The 16,033-nt window shown below is 30.3% G+C and overlaps 2 protein-coding genes across 4 annotated transcripts; both read left to right on the forward strand.

Annotated features, from left to right (window-relative positions):
- Positions 1 to 3,953: 3,953 nt before the first annotated feature.
- Positions 3,954 to 8,811, forward strand: LOC107939308 (uncharacterized). Its single transcript, XM_016872628.2, has 6 exons — positions 3,954 to 5,142; positions 5,219 to 5,332; positions 5,740 to 5,820; positions 7,422 to 7,594; positions 7,761 to 7,857; positions 8,464 to 8,811. Exons 1-6 carry the CDS (start codon positions 4,825 to 4,827, stop codon positions 8,572 to 8,574), a joined length of 894 nt encoding a protein of 297 aa, XP_016728117.1. The 5' UTR covers positions 3,954 to 4,824; the 3' UTR covers positions 8,575 to 8,811.
- A 3,063-nt stretch (positions 8,812 to 11,874) lies between these two features.
- On the forward strand, positions 11,875 to 15,343 carry LOC107939306 (uncharacterized). Of its 3 annotated transcripts, none has more exons than XM_016872627.2 (9): positions 11,875 to 12,292; positions 12,998 to 13,340; positions 13,719 to 13,752; positions 13,836 to 14,072; positions 14,155 to 14,244; positions 14,317 to 14,382; positions 14,464 to 14,555; positions 14,809 to 14,856; positions 14,948 to 15,343. In XM_016872627.2, the coding sequence occupies exons 2-9, from the start codon at positions 13,018 to 13,020 to the stop codon at positions 15,063 to 15,065; spliced, it is 1,008 nt and encodes a 335-aa protein (XP_016728116.1). In that variant the 5' UTR covers positions 11,875 to 12,292; positions 12,998 to 13,017; the 3' UTR covers positions 15,066 to 15,343. The 3 variants fall into 3 exon arrangements, with proteins under 3 accessions (XP_016728116.1, XP_016728115.1, XP_016728114.1); XM_016872626.2 differs by having other exon boundaries at positions 11,876 to 12,292; positions 12,995 to 13,340; XM_016872625.2 differs by lacking the exon at positions 11,875 to 12,292 and adding an exon at positions 12,293 to 12,452.
- Positions 15,344 to 16,033: the final 690 nt, after the last annotated feature.

Below are 16,033 nucleotides of genomic sequence, written 5' to 3' on the forward strand. Positions count from 1 at the left end.
GTAATTTTTCACTAAATTTATTTTGAGTTTAAGTTTATTATATATGGATATCATTTGAATATAATTCGAATTTCAATCTAATTGTGTTTTGTATTGTTTTTTATTATTATAAATATTTTTATATATGATTTGTAATTGTATCTACAATTATATTTTTAAAAATTATTATTTCTCCTAATTAAACTTGATGTAGGATTAATTAAACATCCATTTACTCATTAAAATAATAAAAATATATTTTAAAAGACATAATAACTTTTTTACCTTTCAAAATTTAAAAAAAAATTATTTTAGCCTCTATTTAATTTTTCAATATTTTTAGTCTTTAAATTTGCGCTTTTTGTCAATTTCAAAGTGAATGAGAAAATCAACATTTTTTAATTTTGCTAATGTTGTATACACATGGATTGTCACGTGAATAACATGTCAGTATTTAATTAATTTCTAAATTTAAAAATAAACAAATATATAAATTGTTTTTAAAATTTTAAAAAATTAACTAAATGCTTGTGTGTCATCAACGTGAAAATTCATGTCTTTCATGTCAGCAAAGTTAACAAAAGTTAACTTTTTTTATCTATTTTAGGTTGATTTAACAAAAATATAAATTTAAGGTTTTAAAGAGATAAAAAAAATTAAATAGAAAACTAAAATGATATTTTTATAAAATTAGAAGGCTAAAAAGTCATTATACCAAAAAGCACACACTTGTTACAGATTAGATAGTATACAACTTAAATGTACTTAAATTTGTTTATCGTTTTTAATCTTTTTAAATAACCAGTCATATTCTTTTCAACATTTCACACTATTGCTACAATAAAATAGTGTCGATTCTGGTTTATATGAATTAAATATATGAGAAGGATATATTAACACAAATATGAAATTTTAATCATTTTACATTCTTTCATGATTTTTTTCATAATTAATAATTCAATCATTAATATAACTATATTTGATGTGTATGTAAATTTTCAAAATATTTTGAAGAAATAAATATTTGTAATTTTAAAATATATATTTAAAATACTTGTTTTGATTTTATTATATAGACAGTAGGTACAAAGTCCGCACAAATATATTGTTATAATTATTATTTGATAATTTAAGATATATTAAAAAACATTTTATTTTGAAGAAAGAGATCAACAAAATAATTTCAGCAACAACCTTAAAGGGTTGGATGCAAAAGGGTAGGTGTTCTCCCTCTATATATCCATATATACATAAGTTACGCTCAAAGTATTATAGAAACATTTGAATTAGAAGTTAAATTACATTTTGTTTATTTATTCAAAAAATAGATAATTTAGTCTTTACTTTCTATACATTAGATCAAAAAAAAATTGATCGATATACATCATGGATAATATTTGATTATTCAGTCAACTATACCAATCTTTAACAGTATGAATGAGTAAAAATTTTAACACAAAAAATTAATTTACTCTTTAATCTAACATATAAAGATTAATTTTTTCATTTATGAATAAATGAAGCAAAATATAATTTAATTCCTAATACAACAATTCTCGTAATAATTTTACCATAAAGGTAGGTAGTGGAAAAAAAATGAAATGATAATAATCATATAAACTGAAAAGACCAAAATAAAAAGGAGTGGGTAAAACGAGAAGGTAGGGTTGAGTTTTGACACATTAAGACTTTGTTTAGGTAGGTAGAAATAGGAGGAAATAAAATGGACCTCGAGAGTTTGTCCATAACTTAAGGAAATAGGATCTAAGATCTTTGCTTAGATTACAAAATAATACTTTAGATTTCTTTACCTAATTTGGAGAAACGTATATTTATTTTTTATCATGCAAGACAATTTTAGCTTTGTGATATATTTCATTATTTTAACCTGTTTGTTTATATATTTTAGTGTTTTGATTATTTTATTTGTGACTCATACAATATGTTATTAGATCACATTTATTGATATATTTTCACACAAAAATGATTCGTAAAAAAAATTAATACATTTTTCGATAATCCTTAATAGCAAGCCATTCGACCTACCAACGATAGGTAGTCACCCACCCATTCTATTCATCTCTCCTCTTATTTCCTTTCTCTATTCCTTTTTCCCCTTTATTTTCTCCACTCCGTTCTAGTCCCCTATGGTTGGTTGGTCGGATGATTGATTGTGCCCCTCGTAGCGATCACTCTCTTCCTTTTTCCCTTCTTCTTCGGCCTTTTTTTTCATCTCCTTCTTTTGTTCTTTTTCTTTTTCCTTTTCATCTCTCTCTTTGTCACCGAGGATTACATAGTTACTCGATGATCACGACACTTTTGCCACTCACTTCTCCTTTGTTTGATCTAGTAATTTTTTAAGTTAAAGGAGTTTTTTTTTCTTCAAAATAATGATCCCCTTCAAGTCGATGGTGGCTTAGGTTTTCTCGAGTCTATGGTAACTTATTTTCTTAAGCTCAATTAAATCAAGTTTGCAATGAATCATTTTTGCATCTTTTATTTGATTTCACAGGTTTCACTAAAAAAGGAGATGGTCATTGTTGATGATTGACCTGTGTAAACGAAGTAATAGAAAAGGTAGAGAAGATCGAACACGTTTTTACTTTGAAAACTCATCAAAAAAGGATAAAAACTACGGGCAAATGAGGCTTCAACTTTTCATTGAATGAGTTAACAAATGGGAGTATAATATGGAGAAAATAAATCTAAATGTACTAAACATAGAGTATCCAATACCTCGAATACAAATCCTTAACTCTCATAGAGTAAACTCAAAAATAAAACCCTAATTCTTATAAAATTATTTCAAAAGGGGTACAAAATTCTCGCTACAGGGGTATAAAATTCTCTCAATAGTTACCACGAAAACTCTCACAAAAACTCATCTGCGACTACATCTTGTTGTTTCCAAAAGAAAAACCTTGTAGTACTACATCTTAAATTGCCTCTTAATTGGCCTCTCAAAAAAGGATACAAGACTCATTTAAATAGGCTAAGATTAGAGGTTTAGTCATACTAAAATATTATTAGAGTAATAAGAGTTTAATTACGAAAAGATAAGAGAGTTTAATTAGAAGAAAAAACCCGATTTATATGGGGAACATGTCATCACGTTGCAACGTCCCTATTCATGTCATCACAATGTCCAAAAATTTCTCGACGTAACATCATCATTTGTTCAACAAAAAAATATGAGGCACACCACACAATCATTATATTCAAATCCAACATACCAGCTCGTGGAAAGTCCGGTGGCTGACACCCAATGATACGGCTTGTGCCTGTGACATTCGTTTTTCTTTCTAACATTTCATTTGTAATGATGGGCTCAAGTTAGGCTTATTTTCTTCGTATGGTTTGATTTTCAATCAGACTTTCTGACCCTTTTGTGCTCCTTTCCATCTATTCTGAGAATTTTACATATTAATGACTTTTATTTTCGAAAAAATAATATTTTTTGTTCAAAACTGATAGACTAAATAATATGTCAGAGCAACCATAACTAAAATGGAACTAATACAAAATACTATAAAATGAAACTAATACAAAATACTATCGACTTTATAATTAGTAACTCATATATTTATATAAATAAATTAATGTTGAAAGGCTGATTGGGTGTTATTGGTTAGTTTGTAATTCTAACTAAAAATCGTTACTTAGTTAAGTAGTTAGAGACTAAAGTGTTGATGTATAAAATAAGTTGAGGGTGTAACTTAAGGATTTATCCTTTTATCTCTTAATAAGAAGTTTTCTTCAGATGGTTTACATTTCCCCTTTTCCTCTGCCCTAACTATTGACGGAACTTCACTGCTCTATTTCTCTGTGTTCATCGCCGTTGTACTAATATTCGACGACGGTTGATGATGATTTTCAGCAATTAATAAATGTAATTATTTTTTTTTATATTTATCATTATTTTAAATATATTTTATTTATATAAATAAAAGATAAATTTTAACTTTTTTAAATAACATAAAATAAAAAATACAAATGTATGTAAAAGAATAATTGAACTTAAGACTCAAATACAAAACTACTAACATTTAATCACTTGTCCTAATGAGCTAATATGTAAAAAGAAGATGTGTTTTGAAGAAGACATTTTCCAACATGAAGCGTATTCTGTTTCTCTTTCTAAAATTAGCTTATTTTCTGAAAAAACGATTTACGCAAATTTAAATTTGACATTTTTCTCTAATTTTTCCATGTTTAGGAGTTAACTTTTGTTTTGCCTATTTTATTAAAAAAAGGGACACATTAGTCTTTGTAAATTAGATATAAAATTAACTAGTTTTTTTTATTAAAAAAATTCATCAATTTTTTTTGTTAAAAACTTGCACTGCTAACAAAATAGTCAAACAATTACATAAGGTATGTTACACGTATCTCATTGATGTACAAGACCAATTTTCAGTAATAAAAATGTATAACTTTTATAAAAAAAACTAATATACTTATTGATATAATTTATAATAATTAAAAAAAAAACAGTGGGCGTTAAAGCTTAACCACAAACTCAAACCGTACCTCCAATGCTGTCCTCCCGGTAGATAAATGTTCTAAGAATAGATAAACCAATAATTCTATATTTAGATAATACATTCACAGATACGATACATGACGTGCAACATTCTCTTCCATAGGATATTTGAAAAGTGTCTAAATTGAAAATTGTGGCGTCTCCTACTCTTTAACTACTGGCGCCGTTGTGGTGTGTGGCTCTAATCAAATATAATTGAGGCCATATCCAACCGTATGTAATTTTCCTAAATCCTCGGAATATTCTTGCTTTTTGAAACATAAGTGCTAGAAAATTTTGATTTCAAATTTTAAAAAGCAAAAATGCATTCGCTCAGCCTTAAAGTTTTTACTGATTTGAATTCCGCGGGGACGAGGAGGAGCTGTTTTCCGGCTCAGGTGGGTCATGGATTGGTGGTTGATCAAAGGAGAAGGGTTGGATCGGGTTGTTGGGATCGCGGCGGCGGTGCTGCTGGTCGGAAGTGTTGGGTAGTGAGTTGTGCGGTGGATGGCGGGAACGGTGGTGGAGGTGAGAGGCCGAGTTTGGACCCGAATCCGACTCAGAATCAGAGTTCTTTTTTATCTCGGAGCCAAACTTATGCGATGCTGAAACAGCAAATGGAGGTTGCTGCTAAATCTGAGGTCAGTTCTCTTTGTTCTTTTTTCTTTTTGTTTAAATTATAAAATTGAGGTATGAGATATTTGTTTGGGATTTTAGGATTACAAAGAAGCAGCTAGAATACGTGATTCTTTGAAAATATTCGAGGAAGAGGAACCTGTTTTGAGATTTAGGAGGTTGATCAAAGAGGCTGTTGCTGATGAAAGATTTGAGGTATTTTCCCCCAACATTCTTAATCTTAATGCCTTCTCTTAGTTTGAACACAGATAATATCATAGCTCTTAGTTTGAAATTCAGCATGAATACAACGAAATTTTGCTGAAGATATTGGAATTAACTGCTGCTTGCTGAACTATACCTGTTTCATGGCATGCTCATACGAAACTGGATATAAATGACTTTAAATTCATTCAGGACATAAGCTCTTTCGAGATTCATTTCTACTCTAGTTACCTATACTTTTAAACGTAATCCAACCCTCCCCCTCCCCCCAAAAAAAAAAAAATCCGTGTTCATTTCTAGCGTTAAGCAGTTAGAGATTATTTACGGATAACGATCTTATATAGTTCATGTTTATGATAAACCTCTTTGACTCTGATGCCTTGCCTGCGATTCTTCAGGATGCTGCTAGATATCGTGATGAGTTGAAGGAAATTGCACCTCACTCTCTCCTGAAATGTTCAAGTGATGCAACAACCTTGGTATGAAATTAGTCTAATTACCCGCCGCTGCTGTTGTTGGTTTCTAGAAGGATGTTACTATGACTTTAAATTTTTTTTCTACTCCCTAGAGGACTAAAATGGATTAGTTGATAAGTTGGGTTGTTTTTGAGCTCTATTTGCTGGATTTGACCTCCTTTGACTTTGTTTCTAAGATTTAGTTTGGTGTTAGTTTGTTGATTACCATTTTATTTTTGGGTGGGAGAAACAACAAGTGTTTGGATGAAAAAGCAAACATATGTCTGAGGATTTAGAAATAAATGTTTAGGGTGTGTTTTGATAGTAATTGCAAGAAAGGTTCATTATTAGGGTAATAATTACAATGCCTTGTAGTATTCTAATTTCATATATGTGTTTGGATGAAAAAGCAAACATATGTCTGAGGATTTAGAAATAAATGTTTAGGGTGTGTTTAGATAGTAATTGCAAGAAAGGTTAATTATTAGGGTAATAATTACAATGTAATTACAAGGTATTCTAATTTCATATATGTGTTTGCCTTACATAAAATAATTACATCTTAAAAAAAATAGATAGTCATCATGGTTAATTATTAACGTAATTCTCTCAATTCTTGACTCCTTATAAGAATTGGAGAGTGTAATTAAAATTTTCCAATCCGATTATAAGTAATTATGATGATTTTCTGAACATACCACATATATGTAATTATAAATAATTACACTCAAAGTCTATTATTAGGCGGTTTTTTAAACACACCCTTAAATTTTCATAAATAACAAAAATAAACTTTGCATCCCTTTCATTTCATGTGAATCTATTTACTTTTTAGGCTTTTCTTTTTCATTTTTGATCTAGTGTGCTTTTTTATTTATTTATAACATAATTGAGAAAGTAAAAGATAAGCAGTACATGCAACAAAATGACAGATGAATGAATCCTTGACTAAATTAGCAATATTTTTGAATTGTGAGATGTCTTTATTGAAGGTGTGATCGGATGCTGAAGTGGACAATTGCCCCAACTTGATAATGTATCTTAGGATTGTCAAATTCCAACTTCTTTTGAGTAACTTGAGGTTGTTTTTTCTTTTCTATTACAAGGGGGACTACAACCTCAAGATAGGGGAAAATATAGTAGGTGCTGCGATTTGAATCCTGGACCTAGTGGATACAAGTACAGCTTCTTAAGGGTGATTGCATGCTAAAGCCTGGTTCCGACTTAAGATTACTTTTGATAACCAATGTTCATTGTTATGTTCTAAAATTATACTCTAGCTATAAGGGTGAATTTGGCGATTATTGTTGTCAAGAATCTAGATTTTTAAGTGAGATACTCTTCCTGTTTTGTTCCTTTTTCTCAAAAAAGAAAGAAATTTCTCTGACCAAACTTGAAGTACTGTTTGTGGTCCTAATTCCTTCCCAAACAATTGGAGTATGGCCTGTAAGGTTTTTCGCACTTAAGGCATTTTGCTTAGCGGTATCTATTTCCATTCCTTTATTGGAAATTTTAATATGTTAATCTGCATCTATTAAGACAGCCGACAAAAGAAAATTGCTTATTTAAAGATGAAATAGAAGGAAAAAAACTGCCAATCTGATACAGATAAATGGATATTTCAGGGAATCAGAGTTCAAGTTAGGAGTGTGTATATAGAGGGGCGTAGCCTGCCTTCAAGAGGCCAGTACTTTTTCGCATACAGAATAAGAATAACCAATAACTCAGATCGTCCAGTCCAGCTTCTCAGAAGGCACTGGATTATTACAGATGGCAATGGGAAAACTGAAAATGTTTGGTGAGTTAATAAACTATCTTCGTTGCTATCTTTTATGTCTCATTTTTAATATAGTTTAATTTCAGTCTTCTCCTTCCTTTGTTTGACAAGAATCGGATGGAACTTGGAAGTTATTTTATTCCTTAGTATTCATAAAATCTTAACTTGTAGCATTCTTTTACCGCAGGGGAATTGGAGTTATAGGCGAACAGCCAGTTATTCTTCCCAGAACAGGCTTCGAATACTCGTCCGCTTGCCCATTAAGCACTCCCAGCGGCAGAATGGTATGAGAGGCCTGCTCCTTATTTGCTTTCTTTCTCACTGGAAAAGATGCTTAATTTGGCTCTTACCTTTACAGGAGCACTAATCTTGATGTTTAATCATTACTTAATTCCAAGGTTTCAATCTGAAACGATATAATCCTATTTAGTTTAGTTTGCAATGAGTTGATAGTCTGGGTAGAAAATAGTTGTGATAGACAGATAGACTGATAAACTGTGCAAAGCATATCTTGGAATTTATTCATCATTTCCTATTGGTTGTGATTTGTACTTCAATTTTTTGAGCTGTACATAGATATTCTAACATAGCTGTAATGATAATCTTTCTTTGGCAATGGCCAACTGGTATGAGTCAGATTACCTGACCCTAATCTAGATTTTTGGTATTTTCTCCCCTTCACTGAGGGTGTGGAAGCTTAAATTCTGATGCAAATTACTAAGGGTCCATGTCCCGGCCCCTTGTATGCAATGCATGTCATTGTGAGCAAAGTTTGTGTTCATTTATATCACTTTTGATACCCTTCAGTATCATGAAGTGACTCCAACTTTTTGGCCTACTTGGACTATAGTGCAAGAAGTTCTTATTTCCTCGGGTTCATTTCCATGCAGGAAGGAGACTTCGAGATGAAACACATCGACAGAGTAGGCTCACCAAGTTTCAACGTAGCAATTGCCCCATTTTCACTCTCCACGCTAGGGGATGATGCCGATACCTTCTGAAATCCAACACCACATTGTTACTTGAGAAGCAGAGTAACCATACCAGGTTATTTTCCAATTTAAGTTTCACTCTGTAAAGTAAATCCTTTTTGTGATAATGTGTATATATTCTTATGTAATGTAAGAGACTATATAGGTTAATAGTATAGTGTCATTTGGATTCTTGGAGAAATATAATAAACCAATGAAATGTATCTAAGCAAACCCTATAAATGTCACCTAAGTAATTATTCATCATTCATGCTTTTGTATTGAAACTTGTTAGATATCCATCAACAACATGTATGTCACCTAAGTTAATACTAACCCGTCAGCAGCAAAGGTGTGATGTTTAGAATAGAAATGTGGAGGGTCGGTCCATTAATTCCGCAGCAAAAAAGGGGGTGTTAGGTAGATAATTGGGTTGAAAACAGCGTTGTTGTGACCGGTGAGAGTGACCTTTCATGCTATTCTTCTTTGTTGGAGGTGAGTAAATTCTAAACTCAAATGCTTCATTATCATCCCATTTTTGTTATTTAAACGTGTTATGTCTTCATGTTCTTTAGCTTGGCTTCTAAATCAATCCACGACCATTTCGACTGTACATTTTTTTATTAGGTTTATATTTGTTGGAATATTATGGAGTAGAGTAAGCGTGCAGATATTGATAAACTAAAGTGGTAATCATCAAATTATTAAATTATTAAAAATTGTCTTAGGAATTTTTTGTTCTTTTGTATGTTTTAAGGGTAAACTAAAGTGGTAATCATCAAATCATTAAAAATTGTCTTTTGTGAGATTATTCAATTTTCTTTTTTACTCACCCGCCTTTATTTAAAATACTAATAGGAAGATAACTTGGTAGATTTTAAAATTGGCATAATAATAATTTTAAATCCTGATATTAATATATTATATTAATTTAGCTTTGATTTCAAAAAAACTTACACTTCACTTTTACATATTGTGTATTTTGATGTCTTTTTTTGCAGTTTTATTTTTATTTGTAATATTGAGTGTTGACTTTAAAAGAATGAGAGAAGATGAAAATTATTATTTTAGATTTTCAGAGTGTTTTCAGTTTTGGTATATATTCAATCAAATTTAATTGATAGATTTATTTTTTTAATTTTTTAGGTGAAAGGGTCTCGTATCATTGTTTAGTTATTTTATTAATTACATTAATTTTTAATAGTAAAAATAGATTAAATTTTTAATAAAAAAGGATTAACTTACTTTTTTAATATAATATACAAAGATTAATTTATTTATTTTTTAAATAGGATAGGTAAAATATAATGTAAGGGTTTTTATGTTATTTTTAGTGATTTTTTTTGTTTTTAAATTTAGGTATGAAATGTTAGATGAAAATGAAGAAATGAAACAAGAATCCGCAAATTTAGATAAGTTAAAATGGCAAGTAATTGGTTTGTGCCTTTTGTAATGCTTGGATAGCACGTTTAACACTTTACAAGTCCGTTAAAGCAACGAGTAGCAGTCACCCTTACACCTTTTTCTTTGGGGTTTTCACATCAAATCCCTATCCGATCCAATTATCAAAGTTCACCCCTTCTGTTTCCCTTTATTTGTTTCATTCCCCATATACCAATTTAATAACTGCTTGCATTTCTTTTATTTATTCATTGTTGCCCAAAAAGATGAGAAATTCTGTCTCTTACTTTTTGTCCCTTTTCTTTTCTTTTCTTTATTTTCTATGATGAATTTGTAAATTCATTTCATTAAAATATTTTGGTCACTTAATTATGAAAAGTTATAAAATGATTGTTCGATTATTCTATGATTTTTTTTCGTTCGTCATTAAATGGCTAACGAAAAGATGACATAGTAACTTTTAAATTGGCATAATAGCAACCTTAACCCTCAATATTTATATATTATGTCAATTTAATATTGATTCTAAAAATTTAACCTCAATATTTACTAGTTATATAATTTAGTTTTTTTTTGTAATTTTGTTTTTCTTTGTAACCTTTTCAACTTAAAAAAATAAAAAAAATTATCAGTTACATTTGGTCGAAAATATACCAAAAATGAAAATGTTAAAAAATTTAAGATAATAATTTTCATATTTTTTTCTTTTAAAATTAATACTCAATGTCACAATAAAAAGTAAAACTATAAAAAAGACCAAATTACATAATATATGTAAATATTGAGGGTTAAAGTTGCTATTATATTAAATTTAAAAGTTATTTATCTTTCTGGTAGAGATTTAAAGAGTGGTGATCAAGAAAGAAAAATTAGATAGTTGAGTAACTATTTTATAATATTTTATAGTTGGATAACAAAAAAAGAATTTATTAATAGTTAAGTGTTTACCCGTATAAGGTATCCAATAATTTTTTTATTAGTTTGTGATTCTAACATTTGGTATATATAAATTAAATTTGAAATCGAGATAAGCTCCAACAATTTTTTTTTTTGTATGTATAAGATTGGAATCGAAAATTTTAGTTAAAGGGATACAAAAGTGGTTACTATTTAATGCCATAAGTATTGGTCGTAACATATATTTATTATATTTTCAATTTTCATAAAATGCATAAATTTCTATATCTATGCAAGATTTGGCAAAAGAAATAAAATAGTATATGTAAAATGAAAGAGGATTGTGGAGTGGGACCCATCCAGTTGCTCCAATCTTACGTTTTCAGAATACAACCAATGCATGGATGAAAAGTGTTTACAACCGACATAGCTGTGAATTATCCCCCAAAGGGGATATGTGATTGTAGGGGAAACAAATAGGAGACCCCACTCTAGTCAACTGCTTCTTAACTATCATGCATTTCTCATTGCCAAATGATTCTCACTTGAATATTTACATTTTCTCTTTTTTTTTTAATTAGAAAAAGACTCTAATAATAATAATAATGTAATTAATGTGAATAAATACTTTAATCATCAAGTTAATCACGAGTTTAATATTTATATTTTTAAATTATCTACGCTTATAATAGATATTTAAGCATATTTAAATATACTAATAATATTCAACAATTTATTCTTTTTACAATCTTCTAGTAACTTGATAATTTTAAAGCTAAAAACCATGTATTGAATTAAAGAAATTATTTGTGATTATGAATTATAATTGTTTGAAAGAAATGAAATGTAAATTAAATTATTGGTAGGAGTGTTAATTGGCATGATTTAAGCAAATAAAATCAACGGCTAATATATAGTCAAAAGAAAGGTTCATGACAAGTTATGGTAGCTCGCATCACCGTACAATTCCCCCATTGGAGCAGCTTTGGCTTTATTCCTTTTAAACAATATTGAGTTGATAAATCAGAACACAGCATCTTTCACAAAGGCATCAAAAACAGATTTCCAACACAAAATCCAAATATAATAGTGATAGTTCCTCCCCTTCCCATCTCCCTGTCTTTTAATTTTCTTAAAAAAAAAATCAAAGAATATTACTAAAAAGACTACACCAAAATATTGTAAATCCAACAATATAATATAAAAAAGCTTGCATGTCTGAGAACATATAATATTTGCATGGAAATTTGGGATATAAGGAGTTTATTTCCCAATAATTTATTTTGTTGGGTTATAAATTATTTAAGATGAAGAAAAGAGAAGCTTGCCCTCAAAGCACAGCACCCTTTATTTCTCCTTTCCCTCAAATTTAAATTTCTTCTTTCTCGTTAAGCAAGCAAGCAAAGCATCTCTTCTTACAAAACCCTTCCACATTTACTTGCTTTCCCTTGTAAGTATCAACTTTTCCTTTGCTTACACTGTATAGCTTCTGCTTTAACATTCATCAATTCTATATTGTAATATATTTCTCTGCAAAAACATTTTCTAAAGTTTGGAATCTCTGTCCAAAAGGCTCATGCATTAGTTAATGAGGTCAAATTCAAACTTCGGTAATGTTTTTTTTTCTTTTTTTTTTTCATTTGGTCTTCTTCTTCTCTCTGCTGGTTTTTGATGTTCATAAAGACTTGTTTTTTTGTGGCTTTTCATGTGATTTCAGCTATTTTGTTTAATTTATGTTAAAGATTATTCTTTTATCATAAAAGGTTTTATGTTTTTTTCTTCACTGAAATTTATTTCAATGTTATAAAGCTGTTTGTTAATTTGTTTCATTGGAGCTTTTTATTTGTTTCATGCATTCAATTCAGGTTTCTTTTACTAATTCCTTAATGAAATAAAACTATTTTTTCTCTTTTTTCCCCTTCACAATATTTTCATGACTTATTTTTAGCTTCTTTTAAAAAAAAATTTCCATTTTTTTTCTTCTTCCTGTTCATCTTCTTTCTCTGGTTTTTTCCCCATAAAAACAATTTGGATACAACAACCCATCTTTCAAATTCATTAGAATAAACAGACAAGTATTTATTTAGTACAAAACAAAGAAAAAAACAGACAAGTAAATTAGTTGGCTTTACCATGAGTTCATTAATATCAGCAGGAGATTCTTGGCAACCAGCAATGACAGGCAATACAACTATTTCAAGCTATTGGTTCAATTGGAGGGTGTTGGTTTGTGCGATATGGGTTTTAGTTACTGCATTTTTTTCCTTTGTTTTGATATGGAAATATGAAGGTTTCCACAAATCAAATGAAATTGGTGATGAAACTCAACAAGACAGAGCTGGATTTCTTGATGAGGATGAGACATGGAGACCATGTTTAAAAGGGATTCACCCTGCTTGGTTGTTGGCTTTTAGACTTGTTGCTTTCTTTGTGCTTTTTATACTGCTAATTGTCACTGCTTTTGTTGATGGAGGCAGCATTTTCTACTATTATACTCAGTAAGTTCTCCTTTTTCCTTGGACTAAACACAACCAAATTTGATGTATGATTAAGTAACCTTCAATTGGTCTACACTTTGTTACAATGAGATATAAGAAGATTCCCTTGGTGGTAAGGCGCCCACAAACTCCATGAACCCTTTTGGGCTCTTGTCAGAGTAGGGAGATAAAACCCGGGGCTAAAACCAAGCATACTCCCCGAGAACAATACCTCCGTTGAGACTGACCCAGAGAGCAACCTCCCCTCAACAAACATGAATGTCTTTTGATTATATGTCATTGAGGATCTAAATCACATGATTTATCCAAAAATCAGCCTCATTATACCAAGGTCAACTTGTTTCTGAATCATTTTGGTGTTTTCCTTGTTCTTTGCAGGTGGACATTCACATTGATCACCTTTTATTTTGGGGTATGTTTGTTTTTTTTTTTTTATCTCTTCTACAAGTGTATAATCCTGTTTCTTTGTACATAAACAAAGTGTTTCATTTGTAGCTTGGATCACTGCTCTCCATACGTGGATGTTACCAATACCACAAAAGTGTTAGTGGTGACAGGGTCGATAACGTAGAGCTAGATGCAGAGCAAGGTAACCATGCTGCTGTTGCAACAGCAAGTGGAGAAACCTCTAGCAATATTGCAGAAAAAAACATTAACCCTGAACATCCCCAAGTACGTTTTGTTCGCCGACGAGCAGATACTTGGGGTTATGTCTTTCAAATGATTTTCCAGGTAACGTAAAGACGGTAGCTTTTATCTCTGTCCAATAAGTGAAGTTGTTTTTTTACATAATAGTTGTTTTGTTGTGAAGCAGATGAACGCAGGTGCTGTTTTGTTGACAGATTGTGTTTTTTGGTTCATAATCGTCCCATTTCTTGCCATTAAAGATTACAATCTCAGTGTTGTAAGTAATCAACAATTCTGTCATATATAAATAAGCAAAAAGGCATATTTTTATTTCTTGTTTTGGTGGCAGCTGGCTATTAATATGCATACTATCAATGCTGTTTTCTTGCTTGGTGATACTGCTTTAAACTGCTTGGTAAGCTTCCACTAATCACATTCAAATTATGGTTCCTCCAGATCTTTCAACTAATTTCTGCTTTTCTTTGTTTCAACTCAGCACTTCCCTTGTTTTCGGATTGCATACTTCTTCCTGTGGACGGTGACGTATGTTATATTCCAATGGCTCCTTCATGCATGTGTGAATATTTGGTAAAATCCGTTGAGCCCCTCATCTTTGTCTAGTGGGATATAATGTTGGGTAAAAGTACCATGGAAGCCAAGAGTTGGATTGCATTTTTTGTTCCCTTTACTCAAAAAATGAGAAATGAATCCCTGTATGTTAGATCGTGCATAAACTTATTTATTTCCTTACTTTTTGAGTAGAGGTACAGGCACCTCCATGGTATTTTTACTGTTGATTTGTGATTTTTTGATCAATGTTACTTTCAATTGCTTGAAACAGGTGGCCATACCCATTCCTTGATTTGTCATCTCCATATGCTCCCTTATGGTACGTGTTCTAAAACAAACCATATTTGATATATTTCTAAAAATGTCATCTAGTAGTCTGATACATATCCCTCTGAAATTGGGACTTGAAGGTACTTCTCGGTAGCATTGATGCATTTCCCATGCTATGGTGCCTTTGCTTTGGTGATAAAGCTGAAACACCATGTATTTACAAGATGGTTCCCTGAATCTTATCAATGTGGGAGGTAACTTTGGCAATTTGATTGAGAAAAAAGGTTTTGAAGAGAAATGTAAATTTTCCCCACAGAAGCAATAGGGAGTCTGAAATATACTGGATTCTTGTGTAAAAAAAACACGCACACACAAAAAAAGGAGTTGATGCATAAATAGATGGGAGTTTTGAACGATTACAGAATTGCTTATATAGCAAAGAAAGCAGGAAAATCTTTGTTTTATTCAAGGAGTAGCATTAAATTGTAACTATTATTGACATAAATATATTCGAAGGAAATCTTTTATTTCTCTCATCATTTGACCTAAAGTATTTATATTTGATATCAATATAAGAAAGTTGAACATGGAGTCACCAAAGCTAGATAACATAACAAATGTGTACTTTACAATTTTAATAAAGGGTTTGTTGACAGGTTTTTAATAAAGGCGTGGACAACTTTTCCAAGTCATCATGTCAAAACACCGAGAAAAATAAAAATAGAAATTTTTTTATGGCATCAACAACTTTAATTTGTAAAGGTTATTGGTCTAACATTATTATATTGATCTAATAACTTGTGTCATTAATTATTGAGGCTGGAGGGCCAAGTGGGACATCACCTGTCCATCAGGTAAAGAAAGGATCAAAGATGGAAATGTGCTAGAAGTTGTATTTAATTTTACTTTTTTCTGAATAAATTTATTTATATATGTTACATCAAAAGAGTAAATTATTTTATTAAAAATTTCATTTATTTTTACGTCAACTTAGAATGCATGTGATGTGTCACATATAATTAACTAATTTTTGCTAATCACGTAACTTTTAACAATACAAATGATAAGATTTTTAACAAAAAAAAATGTTTACTCTAATTTAATGTACATAGATTAATTGACTCATGTTTTGAATAAAAAAAAAACTATCTAGCGCCTAATACATGGATTAATTTATAATTCACATGGTTTCACTTTGTGGATTCGCTCACTTAGGCAAAGCAACA

Source organism: Gossypium hirsutum, chromosome A12 (assembly GCF_007990345.1).
Source record: "Gossypium hirsutum isolate 1008001.06 chromosome A12, Gossypium_hirsutum_v2.1, whole genome shotgun sequence".
NCBI classification, from domain to species: Eukaryota; Viridiplantae; Streptophyta; class Magnoliopsida; order Malvales; family Malvaceae; genus Gossypium; species Gossypium hirsutum.

Coding starts and splice junctions, on each gene's coding strand:
- LOC107939308 (XM_016872628.2), top strand. CDS start 4,825: ATGCATTCGCTCAGCCTTAAAGTTTTTACTGATTTGAATTCCGCGGGG. Junction 5,333..5,739: donor TTGCTGATGAAAGATTTGAG/GTATTTTCCCCC, acceptor GCGATTCTTCAG/GATGCTGCTAGATATCGTGA. Junction 7,595..7,760: donor GGGAAAACTGAAAATGTTTG/GTGAGTTAATAA, acceptor CTTTTACCGCAG/GGGAATTGGAGTTATAGGCG.
- LOC107939306 (XM_016872625.2), top strand. CDS start 12,431: ATGAGGTCAAATTCAAACTTCG. Junction 14,383..14,463: donor ATACTGCTTTAAACTGCTTG/GTAAGCTTCCAC, acceptor GTTTCAACTCAG/CACTTCCCTTGTTTTCGGAT. Junction 14,556..14,808: donor CATGCATGTGTGAATATTTG/GTAAAATCCGTT, acceptor TGCTTGAAACAG/GTGGCCATACCCATTCCTTG.